This window comes from Barbus barbus (assembly GCF_936440315.1).
Source record: "Barbus barbus genome assembly, chromosome: 30".
NCBI lineage: Eukaryota > Metazoa > Chordata > Actinopteri > Cypriniformes > Cyprinidae > Barbus > Barbus barbus.
This window is the reverse complement of record NC_136758.1, coordinates 23,378,141-23,392,832: the sequence shown is the minus strand read 5'-3', so window position 1 is coordinate 23,392,832 and position 14,692 is coordinate 23,378,141. Positions and strand designations below refer to the sequence as shown.

General features: G+C 38.3%; 1 protein-coding gene across 1 annotated transcript in view; it reads left to right on the top strand.

The window, feature by feature from the left end:
* LOC306850525 (leucine-rich repeat and fibronectin type-III domain-containing protein 5-like) overlaps nucleotides 1–13,114 on the top strand; it is a 46,935-nt gene extending 33,821 nt beyond the window's left edge. Inside the window, exons 2-3 of the mRNA XM_079386198.1 lie at nucleotides 3,285–4,692; nucleotides 11,486–13,114. Coding sequence (XP_079242324.1) covers nucleotides 3,305–4,692; nucleotides 11,486–12,470 — 2,373 coding nt within the window. The 5' untranslated portion in view covers nucleotides 3,285–3,304 and the 3' untranslated portion in view covers nucleotides 12,471–13,114. The remainder of the gene's footprint in view (nucleotides 1–3,284; nucleotides 4,693–11,485) is intronic.
* Nucleotides 13,115–14,692: the final 1,578 nt, after the last annotated feature.

Sequence of the window (14,692 nt, the reverse complement as noted above, 5' to 3'; positions counted from 1 at the left end):
ACGTCTCAGGTTACGCATGTCTCAAGGCCATACTTCCGGGACCATACTGCGTCTCGAGGCCATACTTCCGGCATCCCTGTGAGCGGTTGCTTCATTCCCAGAAGCTGACGCCGGTTCCACCGCACGTGCTTTTATAGCTTCCCGGTCGGTGACATCACCCGCCTATGCCCATACATTGGATAGATTACACACGTTATTCAGAGCGTGGTTACGCTGGTGGCATTCCCCTAGCGTTTTCGGCGCAGCGTCTTGTTCCCTTCAGGGAACCATGGTTACATGCGTAACCTGAGACGTTTTCAGGCCATGTAGATAACACAAATGGGTCTGTGTCCTGCTACTTCATCAAGCAGTATAAAAAGTAGTTTTTCTACACTGATCCTTCCATAACCATGTGGCTTGAACACATAAATCAGTTCATCTTGAGGCAAAACATAATGCACATCTGCCAAGGCCTCTTATGCTTTACTGCACTGGTGAAGAGTCAGGGCTCGTGAATCAGATCCACTGGCATGAATCATACACTCTACATACTATTCCCTGTTGTTCATATGCACAACACATCACTCTCCATTAAGGCATCGTATTTCTCTGTCTCTCTTGCTCTTTCCTTTCTCCTGCTCTTTCTCTCACTCAAATCTCGCTGCTTCGTCCTGTCCACAGGGTGAAATGAAAATCAATAGTGAAGACTTGCAGTGTGGGAAAGAACACAATCTTTCCATTTGCTGTGTGACTGGGCGGCAGCATCGGGTCTGTGGTACTCTTGTAAGTTTCACTGTGTGCTGAAGATAGTTTCACCGGATGAGTCTTTTACGAGAGAACGAGGGAGTATTTTATCTTATCCAGCCATGTTCAAAAGTCATCTTTCCATCACTCAAAGGAATGCCCAAAAATAAACACACTCTCATGTTGTTTCAAACCTGTATGAATGTCTTTCTTCAGAGAAGCACAATAGATGATGTTAGACAGGATATTGACACCAGACTAAAACTATTACAATTTTTTGTTATTGTAAATAAAGCTGAAATAAACTGTAAATATTGATAAAAAAAAAATAGAAATGTTGCCTTGGCAGCTAACTAATAAAATAGGTTGAAGTGCAAAAATTACTCCGACAGAATAAAGTCTGAAAGAAATAAATTAAACAAAAATTAAAATTAAAATATAAAAATAAAAGCCAATTCAAAATATTAATAAATACTTTAATGGTAAATAATAAATACTGTAATAGTATAATAATATAATATTGAAAGCACCATAAAGGTATCATAAATGAAGGTAAAATGCTATGTGCATGAAACAGACAAGCTAATTTTTCATGGTAAATTTTCTCTTTCATCACGTTTCTTCCCTTTCATAAATTTGTATGTCATGAGACCAGGCACAAAAACCAATGATGTTTGGCCTTTTTGATATCAAACCTGGCATGATGTCTTGATTGTGATGGAAGGGAACCTTTCTAAGCTTTCGTATGACTTTGAGGCTTTGAATGTAGCACATGATTCATATGGACTTCTTTTACTGTAATTTTATTATGCTTTTTGTAAGGTTTGGGGTGTAACAGCCCTTCATGACTATTCAGTTCCATTGTATTGAATGGCATGAGTGTAAATAAACAATAACAAATGATCATAGTTGAGATATACTATACAGAAAGATGATATAATCAATCAATGATCATGCTTCTTTGGGTAATTCCAGGTCTAATGCTCAGACCGTCTCTTTATGATTTCATAGTCTGATGTCAGCCTCTCTTACCATTTTGATGGCTGTTTTTAATGCAGTACTCTCTATGAGTGCAGAGTTGTTAGACCCCGTATTGTGTCATTACATGCTCAACTCAGCATAATTATATAATTAATAATAAATATAATACAGTTGCCCCCACTGGGTCAGGGTCTTGCAAAAGCGTTTCCTGTTCACACACACACGGTCATTATGAAACAGCTCTTCTGCGCACCCACACAGTTCTAATGGAGAGTGAAGGACTCTACAGTAGGAAAGAATGAGTCACACCTTCGAGAGAAGTGTGAGAAAGTGAGACAAGGAAGATGTTGTGTTAAAACCCTTGAAATCGAGGATGAAAAGAGCATATTGGGTTTAGAAAGAATTAATGTTGTTCTTAATTTGTCGCTAATAAACTGAAGTGTTAAAATAGTTCCTGTAGTGCGCATGGCGTTTGTAGCCATGTGTTTTGCCTGAAATAAACCCACACTCCTTTAGAGACTGCATCGATCTATTTTGAGCAGTGTTGCCATGAGCACTTTTTATAAGCTACTTTGGGCCTGTTTTTTTTTTTTTTAATATAAAGTTGCTTATAAATATGGGCAAGTGGTTGCATTTTAGGCTTATTTCCAGTCGTGTGTTTGGACTAGCTAGTGATTAGCTGCCATATCACAATAAAGTGTGACTAACCACTAATCACAGCTGTCAGATTTCCCCACCTGCTGTTCAAACTGCACTTTATATCAGTGATTTTCAAAACACTGGGGTCTGCAGACCCTCAGGGAGCTGCAAGTGATGGTAGGTGGTCTGTGAAATAAATGTATATTTTAAGTAATTAGAAGAAAGCAAATATACATATAGCTTTGTGAAAGAAGCAAATAATTTGCACTGTGAATATGTACAAGAATAGTTTGTGTTTGTGTCCCAGGATACAACAGAGAAAGTTTTCCTCCATAGAAAATGTTTCTTTCATATTTTAATATTGGGTGAAAAAAAAATTCTGTTGTAGTATTTTCCAGGTAATAATTTAATCTTTTTTGGGGGGGGGCACCTTCAGCTCCTTTAGCTGTCAAAATAATGAATAATATATATATTTTTTTGTTTGTTTGTTTGTTTTAACTATACATATTGACTTAGAGTCTGCACAAGCTTGGGAAATTAACCCCGCAAAAGAATGATCTGACAAAAAAAAATATTTTTGGTGAGTTACTTGTTTTGGATATGTTTTATCGGAGCAGGTTGCTTGTTTTTCTTTTGAGATCTGGCAACACTGATTTCGAGCTTGGGAATGTTACTGCTGTGTTACTAAACTGCTGATTTCTTACATCTGACATGGGGTTTTGTTTGTGCAAGATGAACTGTTTATCACACTTCCTGAAATGACTGCAGGATAACCAGTGGCCTGCTGTTATCACATGCATTCTGGCTGCGCTAAGCACTGGTGTTTGATAAACATCTACAAATGCAATTATGCTCTAACTGAATAAAGGCCTGCTTTGCTTAAATTGTAGTTCAAAGGCACAGTAGCATATTAATCACACACTTCTCTCTCTTTTCCCTAGGTGTAAAAACCTGATTTACAATGGAAAAACTGCTTGTCTGCTTGTTGGTTATCGGAATGGCAGTGAAGGCCCAGATCTGTCCGAAGCGCTGCGTCTGTCAAGTTCTATCCCCCAACCTCGCAACACTCTGTGCCAAAAAAGGGCTGCTCTTTGTTCCGCCCAACATCGACAGGCACACCGTGGAGCTCCGGCTAGCTGATAACTTTGTCACCAGCATAAAACGGAAAGACTTGGCCAACATGACCAAGCTGGTGGATCTTACTTTGTCGAGGAATACAATAAGCTACATCACTCCACATGCGTTCGCGGACTTGGAGAACCTACGAGCCTTGCATCTAGACCACAACCGGTTGACGCGAATAGCCAACGATACCTTCAGTGGCATGTCTAAGCTGCATCACCTGATTCTGAACAACAACCAACTGACCCTCATCCACATGGGAGCCTTTAATGACTTACTAGCCCTCGAAGAACTGGACTTATCCTACAACAACCTGGAGACCATCCCCTGGGAGGCTGTTCAAAAGATGACCAGCCTACACACTCTTAGTCTGGACCACAACATGATCGAATACATTCCTGAAGGGACTTTTTCCCTTCTACAGAAGCTCAACCGCTTGGACGTGACCTCCAACAAGCTTCAGAAGCTTCCACCGGATCCACTTTTCCAGCGGGCGCAGGTTCTGGCCACGTCTGGTATACTGAATCCTTCCTCTTTCGCTCTGAGCTTTGGAGGAAATCCTTTACACTGCAACTGTGAGCTGCTGTGGCTTCGGCGGCTCAATCGCGAGGACGACTTGGAGACCTGTGCCACACCCTTGCACCTCTCTGGACGCTATTTCTGGTCAATTCCAGAGGAGGAGTTCCTCTGTGAGCCGCCCCTCATCACCCGCCACTCTCACGAGATGAGGGTCCTGGAAGGACAGCGGGTAGCGTTGAAGTGCAAAGCTAGGGGAGATCCAGAACCTGCCATTCACTGGATATCTCCCGATGGGAAGTTGGTTTCAAACTCGTCACGCACACTGGTTTACAACAACGGTACGTTGGATATCCTGATAAGCACAGTAAAGGACACGGGCTCTTTCACATGCATTTCCTCAAATCCCGCCGGAGAGGCCCACCAGACTGTGGAGCTGGTCATCATCAAGCTTCCACACATTAGCAACAGCACCAATAACATCCAGGAGCCTGATCCGGGCTCTTCTGACATCTCCACTTCGACAAGGGCGGGAGCAAATGGCAGCAACCACACCGGCGATGCCAAGACCAGCTCTGATAAGAGGGTGGTTATGGCAGAAGCCACCTCGTCCACAGCACTCATCAAATTTAACTTCCAGAGGAATATACCTGGAATACGCATGTTTCAGATTCAGTATAATGGAACATACGATGACTCTCTTGTTTACAGGTGAGAAATACTTATTTTTAACATTTATGCATATAGCAGATGCTTTTATCCAAATTGACTTATTTGTAATATACAATGCCAAGTTTACCAGAAAACTAAATTATTTAGAAGTAAGCTAGAGGTTTATTCATTTTTAATGGATGTCGAACAGTTGCTTTTAGTTATTGTTTTTTTTTTTTTTTCTTGTTCGGCTTTGCTGTCTCAAGTTCCACCACCATCATTTAGAAGAAAGCCAAGAAGAACAATTAGCATAACAAGGACAACTAATCCCCAATGTAAAATGACCAAGGAGTAAAACGTAGGATTGAATTGAATTAGAATGTGTGTACGAACTTATTCCACTTTTGGCATCACATTGTTTTAGATCTATAAATAAGATGGCCACAGCCATTGAAACTTATTGACCCTTCTCAAACCCCTGTCATCTCAGATTGAATTTCAGAAGTTAGTATTTCAGATTTGCATTTTAGGTCATAATTTATAGAATAGCGATGTGAAGTAAACACCATAAATACTTCATCCAGGAAGTCCATCAGTATTTCATTAAATGTGTACAGCTCTGATCATAATTTTTATCATGCAAATAATATTTACACAAATATTAAAAAAATGGGCTGATATATCAGTATAGTTTATAGATTGAAATTTAAGAAACCATCTTACAATAGACTCTCAAACCAACCAACAAGATGAGAGCGAACGATTTGGTTTAAAGGGCAGTTGAAAAAACACAATCAGTCTAGATGCATGATTGAACTGACTTTTGCCCTTTGAGTCAACAGCAAGGTGTTATGAGGCCAGTTGAGAAAAAGGACCTTATATTTAGTACATTAGCACAAAAATCCATCACCAGTTTGTGTTATTCTAGTGGATGGATGGATCAATGCTCTGCTTTCTGTCCATGTGAAATGGTAGAATAGAAATCCATTTCTAATTTTCTCTTAAATGAATAATGCTGGTGTTTTTCTGTGTATTAGTTTTTGCAGCTTGGCTCTGTGCAGTGTTTTTGACTTTTTTTTGGTTGTGATTCGTTCTGAGGCTTTAGATTACAGATAGTTTTTCTAACTATAATGTTACACGTTTAAAGTTTTTCAGTGTTTATACTTTTATACTTATACTTTTTATAGTTTTTCTGTAAATTTTTCTATCCTAGATTTTGCTATGCAGAGACATGGCATTTGGGAGACTGTAGACATACAATCCATGAACCTTTTGATTCAGATTAGCAAAAGTGTCTACCAAGAGCATATTAAAGTGTAAAATTGAATAATCACTGTAGTTTATAGTGCTGATGATATTCAGTCACCATTGTGTATGTTAGCCAATCTGTTTTAGTCAAACAGTTTTTCCTTTCACATACTCTGTACTCATTAATACATTCTCATAATTACGTTCTTTGCAGACTCGCTTGGGGGAATCAAAAAGAGATTCAATTTTTTGGTTTACTTTATCTCAATGGGCAAGACTTGAATGAATGAGCCACAGTCGGCTAATTACAATAACACACACTGGCCATGAGCATTCCTGTTCAATGAGACACACTGCAGAAGCAAAGCCATTACCTCATCATTTGTGTACAGAGCACATTGTGTGGGAAGCTCTTTTCACAAATGACGAGAATGAAGCCCACAGAAAGACTACAGATACATCTCGACCTATTTTTTTACTAGAGAAGCAGCTGGATGATACCCCATGCTGTAATCAAGTGCTCCCTTCTCAGTTAACACATTTAGCAACAGACCGGTTACAGTGAAACATAGACTATAATCAAATGTTCGCCACAAAAACAAGGCCAGTGGAATTTGTTTTTGCGATAAAGCTGCAGAAAAGTGCCATGAACTTGTTACAGAGACAATCCCCTGTTAAACCTGGGGTTAAGTGTCATGGGCACAATGATGATGGCTCTTATTTTGATTCTTGCAGTTCTGAAACCTTCCGACTATCACTTCTAAGCTGTAAGTCAATATGAAATGTACAATGTATTTCCGAGTTATACAGAATATTGGATGAGAAATTGATTGGATCTTGCAGTGTGGATGTTAAGTAGTTTGGTGTATGAGGGGTTTGTGATGTCAGTCAAAAAGGAAGGTCATTTCACAGGGGAAGCATTTTGATAGAAGATCATGGAGAATAAGTTTTTCTTTGGAATAAGGTGCACTGATGATCATGTACAATAAGGCCAGGAAGGTGCATTATGGAAATAAATACAGTTCATTTTGATTTCGCCACTCATATTTGTACAATCTCTAACAACAACAACAACAACAAAAGAAAATTAAACAAAAAATAAAATAAAATAAAAAAGTCTTTAATCCATGTAGATTCATTGAGATCTTCAAAGCCCATAATTCACTGCTCATCACAATCTGTGTTGATTTCTTAGAGGTTAATTGTGCTTTATTATTTTATGGGAAATTTTTACTAATCTCAAGAATTGTATTGAAACTGAAGACTTTTTTTTGTATTTCTAAGTAACTTTGTGGTAGAATTCTCGTTTAGCGAGTCAGAAGTTTTGGGTTGTAATCTGCCCTCGTATAATTTTTTTCCCCTTATTAAAATCAAAGATGATCATCGTATATCAAGTGCACATTTGTGTGTATTTTGTTTTGTGATTTAACCCGAATGAATAAATAGTCTCCGTATCGTCATGAGCAATAGATTGAAGCACTTGTGTGTGAAGACTGTGCACGATCCACAAGAGAACGTTCCGTCACTAATAACATCGCAACGAACTTTCAGCATGATTTCAAAAACAACAGATTCCAGTGCCAGATCGCATCTTATTTTACAGAAACTAATGTTTCATCTGCATTAGATGCGTCCATGCTAGGGGTGTGCTCAAAATATCGATTCTTAGATACATACCGATATAATAAAAAAAGATACAGTATCGATATTCTAGCCCTTAGTATCGATACTCCGCCCAGCCATTAGGGGGCGCAGCGGCGCCCGCGAGTTTAAAAAAACTCATGGAAAATGTTAAAGCAAGATGTAGCATTTAAGTGATTTCATAGTGAAATATGTTATGGCAGTACATGGTGTCACAAAAAAGAATTATAAGAAGATTTAATAAGAGGTTAAGAATAATAAGAAGAAGATTTTGTGCTTGTGTGAGCTCAGACTGTACCCTTGGAAAGTTAAATGTTGACTTGTGGTAATTTCCAGATTAATACAATTTGTGTACAATTAATCAGAGCGCTTAAAGTTGCAAATATTTAAGCAAAATGCACTTTGTTATAATGCACTTCAGGGCTCGACAGTGCGAGCATTTCACTCGCATTTGCGACTAAAAATAGATGTGTGCGAACTGGAAAATGTATTTAGGAGCACAAGTGCGAATACAAAACAAAATACAAAACAGCCTAACTTATACAGTAGCCTATAACAAACGTATTAATTTATTCTGTTTATTTATGGAAAAATTGCGATGCAGCCTCATATGATTACTTTAGAACTTTAAAAAGGCAACGGTTTAATTTAAATGAGCACAGATGAGAAGAAAAGCGGAGCGAGTTAAAGTGAAGACGCGCTGAATGACGCACATTCGCCACTAGAGGGCGCTGCCGCTGCCGTTACCCCGGTAACCCAGTAAACAAATCAGCTGCGCTACTTTCCTAAAACTGTGTAAATAATGTTTCACACTCACAGTCATTTAGATATTTATATTCGCTTTAATCTTCACAATAGCCTCAAATAATTCTTACTTAAAGACTTAATGAGCTATTTATTTTCAAACATTTTTTCTAAGCTAAAACATGGCCCATCCACTGATCTATAATAGAGAACAGTGGGCCTATCTATATATCAACGACTGATTCGTTATTATTGTTCAGTAACACAAGCTCCATTAGTTAACATGAAAAAAACAATGACTGCATTTATTAATAATGCTATTTTAATTTCAACTTTTAATAATACATTATAAAATCAAAAGTTGTCTTAATATAATTCAATGGAGCTAACATTAACTAACATAGTTGTATTTTTTTATTAATGAATATTAACTACTGCAACAATTAGCTATTGCACATTTTTAGTTAATGTTAACCTGCTTTAACTAATGTTAACAAATGGGACTTACTTACCTATTGTTCTTTCGTTCATTTGAACAATCTTTTGCACTCTAATCTTGAAACACTTGTTTACTTTATATTTTTATGTATTTTTTATAAAAGTCTTTTAGTAAATTATCTTTAATAAAGTTATTTAACCTGTTAGGACGACAACACTTTTTTTCACTTAGAAATGATATATTGTGATTTAAAAACAAAAACATATACCGTGACAAAAGCTTCAATGATTATTGTGAAAATTTTATACCGACACAGTTTAATAGGATTATAACTAATTACATAATTAGCCTATTAAATAGTGTCTGAAGTAAAATGATTTAAAAACCTTGTGTACTTTCTGTATTCTGATAAATTAAATAATGGTGCTTGTAAATGTTTCTTTGTATCCCCTTATTAAGCTAAAACACCTAATTAGAAAAATTTGCATTGCGCCCCTAAATGTTTTTAATGCGCTCCTAAATTTTTTGACTTAGGAGCACATGTGCTCCTTGGGGAATAGGTAAGCGTCAAGCCCTGCACTTTTGTCTTCAATAAATTGAAGAAAAATGCAGAGTTCTGTTTGTTGAGTAAATGTGTTCAGCATTAACTAATTGGCTCTGGCCCATGTATTTTTATTGAATTGTATCGAATCGTGTCACATTGTATCAAATCGTATCGAGACAGCTCTGTATCGAGGTACGTATCGAATCGTGACCTGTGTATCGAGGTATGTATCGTATCGCCAGGTTCTCCAAGGTATACAGCCCTAGTCCATGCCGTGAGATGTTTCAAAAAAGTGATGGGGACAATGGGCTTAATCGCCTATGAGCCAATTACATTTTACACTGATTCAGCCTTGAGATGATTTTTCAGTCACCTCAATGTAGAGTTTTTGATCTAAAACAGTGCATGTTATAAGAACAACTAAAACATCAACAAAACCGTGCTGAAAAGGACTCTTCTGCACAGTTTGAACATCAAAGTTACTTTAATGAGAAATTCCCTGCTGATTTCATCAGTCAAGTAGCACTCTTGAGGCTACTATTAAATATTAAGTACAATTAAATGTGGAAACTTTTGACTTTTGCTCAAGTACGAATTTAGCTGAACACTTGGCTTTTAATTTGCACAAGATTATGTAGACTTTAATTGAAATCACTCTGTCCTTTTTTTTTTACCCAGTATTTGTTGTCATTGCCAAGAAGCATTGTAAACTTTTCAACCTCTTTGCATTCGCAGTGCCAAATGCCTGCTAGTATCGAGAAACTCCTCCACAAAGAGGAAACTTATGCTATCCAGATGTAGTGACACTAATAGAGTCTCGGCAGAGAGCTAATTGGATGTTACATTTAACAATGAAGCATCTAGAAATAGGAGGATATATTCAAGTCTCACTGCATAAAATTAGTAGTTACTCAAACAGTAGAGCCATGCAAATATTTTCAGGCATTTTGTGAAACGTGACCCTAGCAACTAGCCTCTTGACACCATTAAACACACATTGAGTTACTCAGAACAACCCTGCAATTAAAATGCTCGGCTCATTCATTTGTATGTATGACGGCGGCCGCTCTCACCCAGCATACTGAAACGCTCTGACCGGCTGGGGCGCGAAGCCGCTTCTACTGAGAACCTTTGTACTCCAAATCCAGTTGGTTTGCATGGGAAATCACAGAGCGCTTCTTTCAGCCGGCTGAATGAGCTGAATGTTTGCCAGGCTGCAGAGGAGACAGGTGGGGCGCGTGGGGAAGGATGATAAGAGATGCTATTGTTCACGTCTGAAGCGAATGGTTCAGAGAGTGATAGCAGACCCCAGGCTCCTGCAGGTACAGCAGGACTTCCTGTAGATACAGCACCGAAGCAGATTTACCGCTGCTTCAGACTTGCGCTCTCTAGATTATGTGATTAAATATGCCTGCAGCAGAGTAAACATGGTAGAGATAAGAGATAGTCCTTATATCACAGTTTATTTTACGTGTTTATTGTAACATGCTCAGAATAGTATAATATTGCATGCTTCGTGCCTGAGCCTGATGCACAAATGAAAATCCTACTCGAATATTAGCATATTTATCAATAGCTTAGTACCGGCACATTCCTGTACAGAGCCGTCCGATCTTCTTTATCCTGCTCTCTGCTTAGATTATGAAAATCATATTTTCGTTTTTGATTCCTGAACACAAACCAAAATAAGAATCACTGGACCCCTTGAAGTAATGTCATTTTTTCCCCTAAATTAAATATTTCTTAAATTGTATTTTTTATGTGATGTTATTATAAATTTTATTAATAATAATCAATGTATTACTCAATTAATAAATTATTAATTAATTTATACATTTGTACTTTCTCTGTTTTGTTCTAAATTATGTATTGTTTAATTTGTAATTGTCATTTATTTTATTTTATTTTAAATAGTTCATTCTGTTTGATTAACAAGGATGCATAATACATTTATAATGTTAGAAAAGATTATAACCTGAAATCTTTTTCTTCTTTTCTTTTCTTTTCTTTTCTTTTCTTTTCTTTTCTTTTCTTATTTTATTTTCCGTCCTCCATACATAAATGTAAGAGATTGCTCTCTCAGGGCTACTGCTCAGCTGAAAAAGATGTCAATTAAAATTTTGCAAGAACTGGTACCACTCTTGAGGTTGCTAAAAAGGTGTAAGGCAGTTTAATAAATTAATGATGAATGAAACATATCATGTTTTATTCTAACACTGTTCCTTTCTTCCCAACAGAATGATTCCCCCAACGAGTAAAAACTTCCTGGTGAATAACCTGGCTGCCGGGACGCAGTACGACCTCTGCGTGCTAGCCATTTACGACGACGGCATAACCTCCCTGACGGCTACGCGGGTGGTGGGTTGCGTGCAGTTCACCACCGAATCCGAATATCTGCGCTGCCACTTCATGCAATCCCAGTTCTTGGGTGGCACTATGATCATCATCATCGGGGGCATAATCGTTGCCTCCGTCCTCATCTTCATCATCATCCTCATGATCCGCTACAAGGTGTGCAACAGCGGCGACTCCGCCAAGGGGACCTCGGTCACCGACGTGCACTCGCAAACCAATGGGGCGCAAACCCAGGGCTGTACCGTCACGCCGTCTGCGTCTAAACAAGGTGTTTTGAGCTTGGAGGAGGGCGAGGGGTGCAAAAAGAGCTCCGCCGCGCCTCTTCCTCCGCCTCCAGATTCCCAAACCCACACCTCAGAGACCTCCATCCCAGACTGCTCCACCTCCACTTCCCTGGTAAGCCAAAGCTGGACGACTCCCGGCTCTTCAGGGTCACTAAAGCCAAAGCGCAAACCAGCGCCAAAGCCCGTCCCGGCAGCCTGTGCCGAGGCCAAAGTAGAGGCGCTGCTCAACGCAGAGACGCAAAACACCAACCGCAACAACTCCACCGCTCTTCAGCAGCCGGTCCCAACCCCTCCGCCCCCTCCATCCCGCTTCAAAGACACTCCGATTTTAAGGAGGGCTCGTCCGTCTTCGTCCAAGTATGTGACACTGCCTGTGGAAGGAGCGCGGGCTAAACGCAGGTACTCTTTGAACGAGAACCTGTCGAAACATCACTGCTACATTGGCTCGCAGAAGCTGGGCAATGTGTTTTGCAAGCGGAGTATGTCCGTGAACGGAATGCTAGTCCAAATGGCGAACTCAAATCTAGACAGTGAGAAAACTGCATTTTCCAGTTCAGAGTGGATTCTAGAGAGCACCGTGTGAATTTATGACTGCTGGAGAATAGATGGAGTGCCTGCATCTCATTGTGTACGTGCGTTCGTGTGTGTGTGTGTGTGGGGGTTGGTGTGTATAGGCGCTCATAGTATATAAATGTGTGTGATAGTATGAATGTGCACGTTTTGCACCATTTCTTTTGTTTCCATCCGCAACTCATATTTTCTGCTGTCTTTTTATTAATGTTTTCTGGAAACCCATGGATTAATGTGGATATTTGCCTTGAGGGAGGTGCGAGAGCCACTCTGAGCAAGATCCATCACCTGAGAGAGACACGCCTCCATCTTCACTGCACACACCGAGCGTTACGGTAAGAGGAAAGCATTGGTGCCTTCCTGTGTCCTCTTACCAGGGGCTCCTACTGGATACAAGCTTTGTGTCGGTTACATGGATGGAAGGAAACATAAGAGATTTCACAAAAAAGCCTTTCTATTCAAGGAAATTACATTTCCTGCATATTATAGAGGAAAAAACAACTATGTAAGGACTTGATACTGGGACCTGTTATTAAATTGATATTTTTTTTTTTAAATCAAAGCGTTTTCTTTTCCGTGACATTGATTTTGCCTTTGTTTTAAGGCATTAAAAAACATGTACAGAAAGACGACATCTGCTGTGTTCTTATGTTGTGTAAAATAAAAAAAAATTTAAAAAAACTATTCTTTTTGTGTTGTTATGAACACAGCCTTGGAAGGTGATTTACAAATCCCCCAATTTGAAATCCCCCATAATGCATGTGTTTCAGATTTTATGGGATGGCAATGTAGGACTTGTATATTTACAGTTTACAGATATATTGAGTGTTAATGACGTCATCCTACTTGAACCATAAAAATCTTCTTTGAACATCAAAATAATTTTAATTAAAAAAAGTTAAATAAGTCACATGATTACAAATTTTGTCAAAATTGGTCTTTACATGTACCACAGACTAAACATAATAGCAAAAATTTAAAATTTCACATTTCTTTACTGTAACGATAAACATTTTTAAATATACATTTTTTAAATATTTTTTTGAATAATAAAAAATTTAAAATTAAACTAGTAATATTTTTTATACAATATAATTTGTCATACACTTTTTATGTGGTAAGATAGCTTAATACCTAGCAAACTGCAGCATTATTTTCCACTAAAACTACTATACATTGTTTCTGTGCAGCGTTGCTGCCAAAACAGATATCGCAGTGTCTTTCAGTGCTTTCAGTCTGTTATCCTGTCAGTGTGAGCTTCAATCCAGCTCAAGGATAATGTGAGGAAATAATCACCTTGGTAACAGAACCTAATTCTCTATGGTTCATCATTCATTAAAGCATCTGCATAAGATGATTAATATGACAACGCATCACATCATTTACACACTGGCGTATAAGATGTGAAGGGAATGTGTGCAAAAAAATGTTTGTGATGTGTTAATGACATCATAATTTTTTATAGGGAGATTACACTTTTTTCACAAGGTAAGTAACAGCTTAAAAAAAGTTTAAAATGAGGAATTATCATTTAAGTCTCTTATCAAAATGAAAGCCAAAGTGGATTGACAGCTGTAAAATGTCTCTTTCAAAGTTCAACCGCAACTTAGACATTCATATAAAGGGTTACAGTCCCTTACAATGAATCTATAAACTATAAATAAAATTGTCCTTGCTATGGCCCCTTTAAGCCCTAGACTCTTAATGGTAAGCAGCTTTAGGAAGATCTCTTTGACCACATATGGTTTCCGGCTGACGGGTCCAGATGCGTTACGTCCTACGGCTTTATTGTCTCATAGAGACACTCAGAAGTCAGAGCACCCATGTGTCTCTGCCATCAAGATTTAGCCGAGGGCACTGACATTTTAACAACCCTCACTCCACTTTTCTGTCACGAGTCTTTAATTGGCATGTGTCAGCTCATTAGAGGGAGGAGGAAAGACGAACACAGAGAACTGCAGCTAGTCTGCAGGGAAAAATTTAAACACAATTGTTAATCACAAGAATGTGTACTCAACTTTGGCACAATTCACAATTTTATACTGGAATACAATATAAAAATATGTCCTTTACAATTAATAATGTTGATGAACTTAATTTAAAAATGTTGTTTACAAATTGCTATATATGCATATCATCTGCATACTGATAACAGATGGCATGTCAATTAATTACACCAGCTAGAAAAAGTAAATACGCATTTAATAATACATAAAAGTCCCAGAATCGAGCCAT